General features: G+C 40.7%; 1 protein-coding gene across 3 annotated transcripts in view; it reads left to right on the top strand.

The window, feature by feature from the left end:
- Nucleotides 1–12,572, top strand: part of HDAC9 (histone deacetylase 9) — a 546,793-nt gene that overhangs the window by 311,332 nt on the left and 222,889 nt on the right. The window contains exons 4-7 of one of the 3 annotated variants that reach the window (XM_068152479.1): nucleotides 5,757–5,998; nucleotides 6,950–7,100; nucleotides 9,219–9,345; nucleotides 11,676–11,797. In XM_068152479.1, coding sequence (XP_068008580.1) covers nucleotides 5,757–5,998; nucleotides 6,950–7,100; nucleotides 9,219–9,345; nucleotides 11,676–11,797 — 642 coding nt within the window. The remainder of the gene's footprint in view (nucleotides 1–5,756; nucleotides 5,999–6,949; nucleotides 7,101–9,218; nucleotides 9,346–11,675; nucleotides 11,798–12,572) is intronic. The other 2 variants (XM_068152478.1, XM_068152477.1) reach the window with 2 other exon arrangements.

Here is a 12,572-nt window from a genome sequence, read left to right as displayed (position 1 = left end):
CTTAAAACATTCAATGAGATTTAAGTGCTACTTAAATGCATCCTTCAGCATAATTGTGAGGGTGGAGAAAAAAAATCTACTGATTTTAAATATTGGAAAAAAAAGTTGTCATCCTAAATCTGTCTGCATTTGTCACCATATTAAAATGAGAAGCTCTCAGGGCTGTTTTCTTCACCCCTATACTCATGAGAGAGGTTCTACATCAAGCTTCTCAGGTGCCATAAAGAAGCTTTGTCTACACTGAAGTTAACAGAGGAATGACAGATGATGCCACCTGAGAATTGAAGTACAAGATTTTAGCCACCAAAGCTGGGATGATAAAAGCATCCCATGGGAGGTAACCTAACCTTTCACAGTTTATTGATCATTTGGCTTGTACTTCAGGTGTCACTGGTTATTCTTTAAAGTCCATCTTCTCACCCCTGCAGACTGCCATACAGCTCTTGCTGTGATAGAGCTTCCCCCAGAAAGCCACGAGCCACCTGCTCTGGGAAATGGGCTCCAGATTAGGACATTTTTCTGCAAGTTTGAACAGTGAACCATTGCTGTGGTAGTTTTCATGCTAGACTGCATCCTCTTTAGTCATGGCTATTCAAAATCTCATTGTTGACTTTATTTTCCCAGCATCCTCACAGTGGACACCTTGCTTGTTTGTTGGCTCTTTATTTACCCTCTAGCCTCACTGCTGCTTTATCAGTGTGCCAGGGCTGCTCTTAGATTAGAGAGTGAGCAATGCTCCTTTAGTGCTGCTTTCCAGCCCAGAAAGCTCAGAAATTTCATCTTGTCTTGAGCTTCATGTCTGGTTGGCTGCTCATGTCTTATTATTGGCTGGTCCTTTTCTTCCCCATCTCTTACCAGTTACTTTGTGTCTCATCTACCTGCCAAAGTTTCCGCCCTACCCTCTGTTCCTTACTCTTGCAACTTTCAGCTTCCTGTGGTGTTTTTTTTTTTCAGTCTTTTTAAAGGTTTTTTTTCAATCTGTGTTCAAAGACACTGTTATGGCTTCTCAGGTATCAGTGCTTTTCAAGCCCTGAATGAGGTGCCACATAAATCTGGAATATTCTAGGTTTAAACTGGAGAGTAAATGTCAAGCATTGTCTTTATTTAAATAGGAGGAACCTGCCACTCTTCCCACCTTTCCTCTTTTCTGTAAATTCATTAGTGCTCTGGTTATGTTGTGATTGATAGCTAATCCTGCAAAAAAGGAAGGTTGTTCACTTTCTTTGAATGCAGAGGCCAACTGGAGGCAGGTTCTTTTACAGTAAAATGTGCAAAACTGTTCTGGTTTGTTTTCATTTTATGAAAAGCATATGAAAACCATGAAAAGTACTGTATAAGTTAATAATAACTTCAGGTGGGCTGTGTTTTGTAGAGCAGAGTTCAAAAGAGTACCACTAGTATAAAGAGCTCTCCCATTCTCTCTTTCCTTTGTAATACTTCTGGGCTGAAGTGTGTGCATTTCTTGGCAGAATGATCATCCAGATTTTACTTGTTTTGGTGTGCATTCAGAAATGTGCTTTTATTGCCTAATACTGAAATTGCTAGTTGGAGGGGCTTGTCATCTGTCTCTTGTCAGATGTCATTTTACTTTGGCATTCCAACTTTTGTAGTCTTCCTTGCTTAATTCATAAATCTTAACTGCTTCTCTAGTAAAAGGCTGCCTTGGATGACCAAGGCAGAAAGAGCCTTACCGACTTCATGCCCAGTTCCTCTCTTCAGCCTTTCTGTCCAGCAGTGTAACTGAGGAATATTTTTGGTAAAGGGTTAACTTGAGTCCTGCACTCACAACAAAATCACACAGCTCCTCTAATGAAAGAAATATAAATGTACCAGATGAGATGGTTTGGTAAGCAAGTCTTCTTTATTGCATCTTAAATAAAGAATGGTGACTCTTCAGCTGATTGCAGCATATCTTGTTCAAGTGCCTGTTTCTGAAGATAGCATAAATATCTACCAAGAAAGGTAGCTTCCAGCAAAAAAGGAAGATTGCCCCTCTTGGGAGATGATGGTAAGATAGTGGATGCTCTATTTTCTGTACTTTCCTTTAGAACTTGTGATTCAGAAGATCTGTGTATTATAATACACAACAAAATGAAACTAGTCATGAGAAACAAAGCTTCAAATGCCAACTCTTAGTGAAAGACAGTTTTTCAGTGATTCCCATTTTAAAGAATGGTTACAAAAAGCAAAGCCTCAGGGTTAAAACAAGCTTTTTAACCTCCTTATATATGCTTCAAGCATCTAAATCTACCCAACAAGCGTGTCATTTTCCAAGTATCTTATTTTCTTTCCACAGAATGCCCTGTGGGAAGCACCATCTATGGAATATAATTGATGCAGACGCTCTTCTGAGACTTATTTTTGTTGTTATGCTTCAAGATAAAGGCAATCAAATGTGTAGGGCAAATAAATACATACGCCTGTTGCACTGCATTGTAGCTGAAAATGAGTATTTTTCTACTCAAATATTGGTGTGTTTCCTGTAATCACCAAGCTTTCAGTAACATTTCAGCCTACTATTGTGCTCACCACAGCTTACATGAGCTCCAAGGGTTTGTCTTTATATTTAACCCTAGAGAGGAATCCCTGGCTTGCTCCGTAGTCAGCAGAATCTCTTTCAGACCACAGTGGAGAGAGTGCTCTGAATTGTGCCTGCTACAACCTGACTGCGTTGGTGTTACTGGAAATTCTGCAAAACGTGGCTCATTGAAGTGAACTTAGCCTTTATCACTCTCTGATTAATAGTTTTTTCATGATCTATCCTTTTCTCTCTTTGGCTAATACCTTGATGAATATTGTTGTTAAGGTCTTAAATCTCACTGCTTCTTGCATTGTTTGGATGTTGAGGACATTGTTTTTCTACCTGCAAAATATAAATATATGTGTAGAGGGAGTGAAAAGACATAAAAATCCCTGATGAGAATACACATCCTGCATCACCTTTGCTCCTTAAAACTTGTCTTGGGGTGGATGCTTCAGCTAAATGTCAAAACTCTTAAAGACACTGATTCTGATTCTTAGCTCCATGAGACACTTTTCATACTGATGTAACTCCATCAGGCTGCTTTCTCTCGTCAGCTGCTAACAGGAAAGTAGAATGTATATGGCCTGTGCTAGTAGTGCAGCCTAACAGACAATAGCAAACCATTCAGCTTGGTGATTTTACAGTTACTTGTTTAGAACAACTTTGTTGATGAAATTGACTTTTATCCAGTTAGCTATTAGTCTTACAGTTTTAAGGCAGTAATTATCCCCAAAAGTCAGTCACTGTTCTGTCAGCAGTTAGTGTTGGCGGTAGCCTTCCTGTGAAGCAAAATTTATGCCAGGAAATAAAATCTTGTCTTTGTCAGTAAACACTGGCATTTAAATGACATGAAAAATTATGTATTAATTCCAGTGGATTTAAGTCTGTGGAACTATCCTCATGTTTATTTTCTCCCACATTAAGAAATGAGGTAAAGCTGAATGTGATGAAGTAGATGTTCCAGTGCTACTTGATAATGCATATATTAACAAGCAGAGCCTGATTCCACTTGTACATTTTCCTAGTAGTGCAAAGAAACTACTGCTAGAAAAATCCAGAGGCCTGCCCTGGTGGGAAGTACTCTGAAAGTAAAGGAGTGGGTTGCTTGTCAGAGATACAAAGTTTAGTCAGCCTGAATCTCCATGAAGACCTGTAGGGCTTGATTTGCAGCCAGCGTCTGCAAACTAAATTGCAGGGTTCAGTTTGCAAACACTATTGTGAACCAAACTCTTTCAGGGTTCAGTTTGCAAACACTATTGTGAACCAGCCCCTGCAGGGTTTGCTGAGCTCCAGTTACTATTATTGTTCCTAGTAAGGCTTATTATCCTGTCACAGAAGATGTAAGAAAATCCATCTCTCCACTTTAAATATGATAAGCTTTTGTCACCTACAATGCAATAATGGTAAAAATAGAAGAGTGCTGATGATAAGGTTGTGACTTGCAGGCAGTGAGCTGTTGTCCAAGTAGAGGAGACTTATCTGGAGGGCCAGTCAGCCTACACCGTTTGCTGTCAGTTTGCTGATTGCCATTTCTCTGCAAGTTTGATGAAATATTCATGTCTTTGCTCTGCTCTCTGCAAGCACTATTGATTTCTTGTATAAACGCAGGTATATTTAGTCTAGACAAATGGAATGTGGATTGCTGCTGAATAAATGGGATGAAAGGCTGGGGGTTTGCCGGTCCATTTCTCTTGGTCTGTGGCAATTATTTATAATCAAGAGTAGTTTTTGTGCGTTAAAGGTGATTTTTTATAATTTAGTGGATTAGTCTCAGAACAAAAGTAAGCACTTAGACACAATCATTCTGTTGGGATAGCAAGTTAGGAAGGCAAATTATACTCTGAGGTTTACAATCACAGTTACTAGGATTCAAAAACCAAAAAGCAAACCAAAACAAAAAAAACCCCACCAAGCAACCAACCAAAAACCCTAGAAAATTGTATGTTTCCAGAATCTTGAGAAGAATATGATCAGTGAAAGAGATTTGTTGTTCAGTCTCTTCTTTTTATAAAACTTTTAACTGATAGATTTAATCTTACAGTTAGAATTCAGGTTTGGTTTTTTTTTTCATCTGCTGCAGATTCAGCTTTTGCTGCTTTAGTTTTACTGCTTCTTAGTAGAATATTTCTGTTTCATTTTGGTTTGCTCCTTGAAAATAAATACAGCTGTAGCAGAGCAGATCTTGTTCTCTACTCATTTCCAGCAGCATGTTTGTTCTCAGTTAGTAATCTTATTTTCTAATGAAGATAGTGGAGCAGTAGGAGCAGCGGTGAATGTGTTTGTGTTCCACTGTCCTCTCGTGGATGGAATCAGAACTGCTGAGCTTTAGCACAGACCCTAAGCTGCTATTTATTTTCTTCTTGTAGAGACGTTGATTACTGGTTTGTTGTTCTTTTGAAGCAGATAGAGTTACACTCTGTCCCTTCACTTAATGTGGAAACCTGGCCTGTACAAGTATTGTAGTGAGAATCGTCAAATCTCTCTCCTCTGCTGCTTTGTAGCCCCCTCATTTAAATATGGAGATAGAAAAATACAAGATTCTTTATTAAGCATTTAGTGCTGGATTAATAATATATGCACCATTGCTGCAGCAAATTGGAATATTTCAAGATGTTTTCATTTTCTTATACACCATATAAAGTGCACTGTGCTTAAACCAGTCCAAGCATGGTGGTCACTTTTCAAAAAGCTGTATTAAAGCTTTTCATTTTGTGTGCCAGATTATTTTCCTATCATCGTGTATGTGTTATGTGTTTGCCAGGTACTTTCACATTAAATAGCTATTAGGTAGCTGTTCATGTGTAACACCATCCTCAGAAAAGCTCTTGTGGTGCAGTGAGAACTGGAAAGTCTCCATCTCAGACTGGAGAAATGCTCTGAGTGTTTGTTGTGAAGCATTAATAGTGCCTAGGAGATTCCCGCTAAATACTGCTCAGAGTGCTGGGCTGTGCCGGGCTTTTAGAACCGGGTTGATTGTTGGTGTGTTTAGTACAATGTTAATCTGGCAGTGTTTTTACAGAGAATGGAAAGAAAGTGCTAAAATAATTTGTGAAATCTCCAGCTGCCAGTGGGAATGTTTGAAGTTTGCATACAGCGAAGATTTCACTCATTGCTTTGTCAGGTCTGAAGCAGGCTTTGGGTGAAATTGGTCTTTTCCCCACGAGGAATGATGCCTGTTCTCTTTCTCCATTTATATTTACTATACATACGTTTTGTTGTTTTCTTCCCACAGTGGATGTAAAGTCAGAGGTTCCCGTGGGATTAGAGCCTATCTCACCATTAGACTTGCGAACTGATCTCAGGATGATGGTTCCCATGGTGGACCCAATTATGCGTGAAAAGCAGCTACAGCAGGAACTACTTCTGATCCAGCAGCAGCAGCAGATTCAGAAACAACTGCTGATTGCAGAGTTTCAGAAGCAGCATGAAAATCTGACCCGCCAGCATCAGGCCCAGCTCCAGGAGCACATAAAGGTAGCAACATTTTTCATTTATCCCTCACTTTATCTGGAAACTGAATATGCTCAGGCAGACATGAAAAGGCAGCACGCCTGAAAGGTTCATTGTGACTGAAAGATGGTGTTTGAGTGGTTATTTCTCTGTATTTGGGTGACAAAAGCCTTTTCAAGCAAAACTCTAGCACCTATCAGTGAGTTGCTCACAGCAGACCAAGGCAGTGCTATGAGGATCAAGCTCATGAAAGCACCACATCCACAGAAGATCAAGCTACCTATTTTACAAAGCTGGATTTTCAGCCAGGCTTCAGTATGGCTGTCTTTACTGCATGTGCAGGTTTGAGTCTACTAAAAGACTGTGTATTTGGGCTGCTGTTTGGGTCTGTGCTCACAAATCAAACTGATAGGCAAGTGCATAATATATATATTTGCATTTGTAAAACAGAGGCAGGCCCTGGAAGTGTTGTGTTTTCACTCTTCTCTGAGCTGCCTCATAGAATGCAAAATGATTTATTGGATTACATGCACTATGCTAGGATTGCTATAGTGGATTTCAAATGAGAATTTATGATCTTGCCTTTCTTTTTAATTTTTCCTTCTGATGTACTTGCCATTATGCTACTGTGCTGAGCTTCTGCTCGATGCAGCTGACAAGTGCAGTGGAGCAGAGCTGGGTGATGCACGGGCAAAGAACCCTGTGCAGTTCCCAGGCATTTTTGCCAAAAGAGAAGGAAGTGAAACCAGAGCAGCAGACTGCTACCTGACATTAGAGTTCACTTTAGCAACAGCCAGTAATGCCATATGCAATATCCTGCTTAAAAGACTGAACAGAGTCTGTTAAGAGATTAAAAGAAGTGTGAGCATAAAAGCAAGCACTGATACTCAGTTATTTAAGGAGCTTGTTTTAGGCAGGGGTGACCTAGAAAACAGTTCAGACTGCCCTTTCTCATGTCTTTTTGTTCTGTGCAAGTTACAACAGGAACTCCTAGCCATTAAACAACAGCAAGAACTCCTTGAAAAAGAGCAGAAACTGGAGCAGCAGAGACAAGAGCAGGAACTGGAAAGGCATCGCAGGGAACAACAGCTTCCTCCCCTCCGAGGCAAAGAAAGAGGCCGAGAAAGTAAGAGCGGATGGACCGTGAATCCTAACAAGAAATATCTGTTCCCCTTTTCCTTCTCTCAGCTAAAGTGGGTGACAAACATGAATCTGAAGTAGGCCTATTGCAGTGTGAAATATGCAACTAGAGAAGTCGAGGCTGTGCTTGCAGAAAGGCAGGCCACCTCCTGCAACAGAAACACATTGCTGGTTTGTCTGCAAACTTGGAGGACTGTAGCAAAGCATATTTTGACAGACTGTGCTTCTCAAGAATGTAGTTCTTGTTGTAAAAAAAGGAGGGAAATTGAAAGGCTAAAGGTTCACATGAGAACTTCCTTCTGAAGAGCTTATTTCCCAATGCAGGAAGCACTTCAAAGCAGCAAAAAATCAAATTACTTGGTGATTAAGTAATTTGAGCATTATTTCAAGACTGAAAATGTGATATTTAAGAATATCTTTGGTTAAGACTTCTAAATACTTTTGCTTGTACTTTTTCAAGCTGCTTTGTGTTTGTTCCTGATGCCATTTTATGGTGCCCAACCAAGAGTTATTTCTAGATCATTTATAGCTGTAAGGCAAATGACAGATAGATAGAAAGGATACTGTTGGAATTTGGTGCTCACTAGAGGGAGACAGATACAAATAATTCTTGTTAGTGAGGTCAGCTTAAAAATCAGGTTGTTAAAGTACACTGTGAAGGTATTAAAAATGAAGCTGCCATGATCAACTTGCCTGTTAAATGAGCAGAAGGATCAACTGACTAAGATCGAAGCAGAAGAGCTGTATGTTACGGTCATGGGGATCACATGCTCCTTCCTAGTTCAAAAATCTATCAGTTGTAGGTGTACCATATAGTAGACTTTAGAAACGAATGTGTCCATGGTATTTCCAGTATACTTTGGTGAATGATGAATCCATGAAAGCATCACCAGCCTATTAACCCAGCAGTGGGAGGGTGTCAGAAGCCACAGGAACAAAATGTTCCTATAAGTGGTATGAAAAATTAGCCTCTGTATAAACTGTTGGGCTTTATTTGTATTCCCACCAAAGGAAGAGCAGTGATGTAAACTTGATGATTCCCTTCTCAGTTTGGCTTGCTGGGTGGCTGTTCTGTATGTGGCAACCAATTCAAGCAGCATTTGTGATGCCCCAGGCCCTGCATTTGCTGATTATGATCTGCTTAGTAAGTAAAGCAGGGAAGGAAGGAATGAGGAGTCTGAAGCTGAGGAGTAGTAGAGGTATTTTATGGGAACTGGGTCACAGGGGGACATGCTCATCAGCCAGCCATGCTGTGTCAGGGATGAGTAACAAAATACTTAAAGTATCAGTATGCCTTTCACTCTTAATGGAAAACTGAAAGTAGAATTTCTTTTTTTCATGTTTTTTGTTTGTTTGGTTGGTTTTTTAATGAAGAATATTATGATTGTGAGTGAAGAAGCAAGTCCCATGCTGCAAGTAGGCACTGGTAGTTTAACCTCAAATTGACATCCCCTGCTTCTTGTCGCATTCTGACCAAGAAAAGACAAAATGCACTGTGTCTTCCTGGGATTTTGGTCTTTCTGTTGTTTTTGTGTCTCAAGAGTAATCAACTAAGACTCCTGTTTCAGACTGTGGTCTGTCTTCCAGACATCACAGGTACAGGCTCTTAAGTGGCTTGAAAAAGCTCATTGCTGGTGCTTTTTGTGGCACTCTGCTTGTAATAAGGATAGTGTTCAGAGGGCAGTTTTGCTGTGCTATTACTATTACTTTACTAAATGAAAAGGCTTTGTTTAGTGCAAACTCAAAGTGACCTTTTGTCACTATCTTTTTAGTTTTATCCTTGAGTTTGGATTCGTGAGTTATAAGGAAATAATTTAAATTCTTTAGATGCAGCTGGCCCTGGATGAATGGCCTCCTCTACTGTTGAAATACTCCTTATGACTTCACTGGATTTCTGGGTTATGGCCAGCTTCAGTCTTCTACAGACAAGCATTTAATCTGAATGTTATCTCGTTGTGACTGATATCCACCAATATTTTTTATGGTTTACAAACTTCCAGCAGCAAGACACGGGCCCTTTTTTTTTCTGATTTAGTTTTTGTTTCCTTCAGAAATGTGGGGGTTTTAAGTACAGATAAGATATGTTTAATTCTGTGTGTCTTAGGGGCAGTGGCAAGTACAGAAGTAAAGCAGAAGCTTCAAGAGTTCCTCTTGAGTAAGTCGGCAACAAAAGACTCTCCAGCAAATGGGAAGAATCATTCCGTGAGCCGCCACCCCAAGCTCTGGTACACGTATGTTCAGTATTAAGCTGTTTCCTTGTCTTGTTGAGGTATGTGTTAAAACTTGCCAGAATGCTTCTCCAGCAGAGGTATTGAGAGTCTGCTTCCCGAGCAAGACAGAAGTTCAACCCAGAAGTTAACAAAATGCCAATAACTGTAATTATTGTGGTTGAACTGCTCTCTGTTCAGTGATGAGATGAGAGCTATACAGAACAAGATGCTGTGAGAAATTTGGATAAACTTTCTGTTTCAAATGCTTCATCTCTTGATGCTGTCACAGATTTACAATGAAAACTGTTATTCTTCCAAGTCTCCTCGACTTCTGCTGTTATAGCAACTTTGCTTGATTTACATGGATTTTGAATGAATTACAGTGAAGGTCCTGAGTAGTACAAGTAACTCAAAAGGATTTTGATCAGAGGGCTGGAGCACCTCTCCTATGAGGACAGACTGAAGGAGTTGGGGCTGTTCAGTCTGCAGAAGAGAAGGCACCGAGGTGACCTAATTGTGGCCTTCCAGTATCTGAAGGGGGCCTACAGGAGGGCTGGGGAAGGACTTCTCAGGATCTCAGGTAGTGATAGGACTAGGGGGAATGGAATGAAGCTGGAGGCGAGGAGATTCAGGCTGGATGTGAGGAGGAAGTTCTTCACCATGAGAGTGGTGAAGCCCTGGAATGGGTTGTCCAGGGAGGTGGTTGGGGCGCTGTCCCTAGAGGTGTTTAAGACCAGGCTGGATGAGGCTCTGGCCAGCCTGATCCAGCGTGGGGTGTCCCTGCCCATGTCAGGGGGGTTGAAACTAGATGATCCTTGTGGTCCCTTCCAACCCTGACTGATACTATGATACTACTATGATGCTATACTTTCCATGATAATGGTAATTTAACTTTCGTTACTCTGATGGGTTTTAGTACCCAAACCTTCATATTCTTGTGATGCCTTGGCCTTGATAAGAATCTGCCTAGCCCATTGAAGCAAGTGGTTTGAGTCATGCAATAAACCTACAAACATTTTTAAAGTACAGTTTTTACAGGTTTTATCCTTTTTTTTATTATTAATGAATTTCTCTTCATCTCCCTTATTAGAGCAGACACATAAGTCAATCAAACAAAATGACTGTCCTTCTGAAAGACTTCAGTGTTATGCCCAGACTGACCTTTGGTGTAGGACAAACAGGAATACATATGGCACACCATATTTCCATCTTGAGCTTGGTGGGGTTTTTTAAAAAGAGTTAGTGGAGGCCTGCCCTTGGAGTTTCCATTCTAAGCTAATCAGAGCATTATAGTAACATGATTTAATACACACTTACTTTGTTTCTGGTGGAGAGACAAAACTTTTCTCTTTCCTTTAATTTCCCCCCCCCCCCCCAATAATGTTTAAAATTCTCTTGACTGTGTAAGATTTCTGGACTATGTGAGGTTTGTTCTGAGTCTTTAGGTGTGTGAGAACAAGGAGCACTTCTGCTGCATTAGGGGAAGCTGCACTTCCTCTCAAGACAGTGCCCCTTTTGACAAAGACATATTGTTGATTGATGACACTGGGTTGGAAAGACAGAGACTGTCAAAAGCCAAGTTAAATTGTGTTTACATAAACACTAAGTTGGAAAGTTTCTCTCCTTTTCCTCTGTTCCCTTCTAAACAGAAAAATCAACCAAACAAAACCCACCCTGTTTCTGGGCCAAATGATGCAATCTCTTTGAAATTTGCAGTTTCTGTGTGCAGGAAGATCTGCCCACACTATTTCTGTCATCCAGCAGTTGTCAGAAAGTGCTCCTTGGATTGGAGCTTCTCTGCTGATGTGAGTGCTACGTACTACAGAGCAGTGTGCTCACAAAACTTAGAAACTGAACTTAAAGGCAAGGTTTTATCAACCTTGCCCATTGAATAGTTTGCTTTATTTTTCCATCCTGGTTAGTTTTATATAAGCCCCCCACACACACACCCCCCCTTACATTTGGATAGAAGAGGCTGGGTCGATGTACATCTATGTGTGTGTGATAAACAGGGCTTAAATGGTTTGTCCTGTGCCTCAGCTGGTCTGTATTAAAGTGCAACAATCTAAAGTGGTCAGTTCCCCAGACTGGTGACAGATCCTGTCTGTAGGTCACTGTGACTCTATTCCTATGTGACTTTTATAAGAAGTGCAAAAAGTGCATTCTTGGGAATCCCGAGGAGTTCCAGAGCTTACTGTAGAAGTGAAATTGGTTACATGAGCCTGTGGTTTGTGCACACTTAGAGGAACAAGAACATAAACACAGCTGAGACATGTGTACAACATGTGTAGATAGTTACTGCTGGTCACCTCAGTGACTGCTAATTTGTGACCTCTCTGTGCTTGCTGCAGGGCTGCCCACCATACCTCACTGGATCAAAGCTCTCCACCCCTGAGTGGGGCCTCGCCACCGTACAAATACACTTTACCAGGAGCCCAGGATGCCAAGGATGATTTTCCACTTCGTAAAACAGGTGAGTTAGCCTAGTTTATTCCAGCCCCTTATCCAGCAGTTCTCCTACCCTTTGTTTTAACTGGGCTGTCCATCAGCAAGGCATGTGTCATAACACACAAAGGCTGTTCAGGATGGTACTGTGGTAAGTTCAAGGATCCTGACTGCACCTTTATGAGGTCAGACTGACCACATGATATCAGGAGTTGGTGTTTCCCAGTGCTGACAGCTGGTGCAAACTCCAGTCCTGATAAATTTAGTGCCTAATCGTGTCATGGATTTTTTTAATGCATTATTTTCTTTGTCTCAGTGTTGCTTCTGAGTTTAATAGCTCTCTCTCTTTGTCATGGTAGATAGAGTCTCTGTCTTCATACAGTATACTGCCTTTAGACAACCTTTTTTTTCAAGATATTTTGTAGGGAATTTGTGGAAATAGGAATTGGATTAATACCATATTTTGTGTCATTGGCTATCAAAGTTTATGTATGCATGTGCATGCACACACAGATGCTTGTGTGTGCTTTTTACACATAGGAATGTGTAATATTGCACAAGAAAATGTTCATCTGAACATTTCAGAATGTTGTAGAGGACTTAGCAACTGAACCTTTTGTCAGCAGGTGAACTGTAGGCTTGACTTTTTCTGCACCATAAAGAAGCTGGAAAGATTGTAGTGAAGTCCATGTGGCTGTTGCCTCAGGTCCTTGATGCGGTGACCAGTATCCAGGAATGCAGTGAGACACTAAAAGAAGTGGGAGGGGGAAGAAAAGAAAACATTAGCTTGCTTATTGCATGAG

Source organism: Melanerpes formicivorus, unplaced genomic scaffold, assembly GCF_026170545.1.
Source record: "Melanerpes formicivorus ecotype bairdi unplaced genomic scaffold, bMelFor1.0.p_v2 SCAF_23, whole genome shotgun sequence".
NCBI lineage: Eukaryota > Metazoa > Chordata > Aves > Piciformes > Picidae > Melanerpes > Melanerpes formicivorus.
This window is presented reverse-complemented; position numbering and strand designations above follow the sequence as displayed.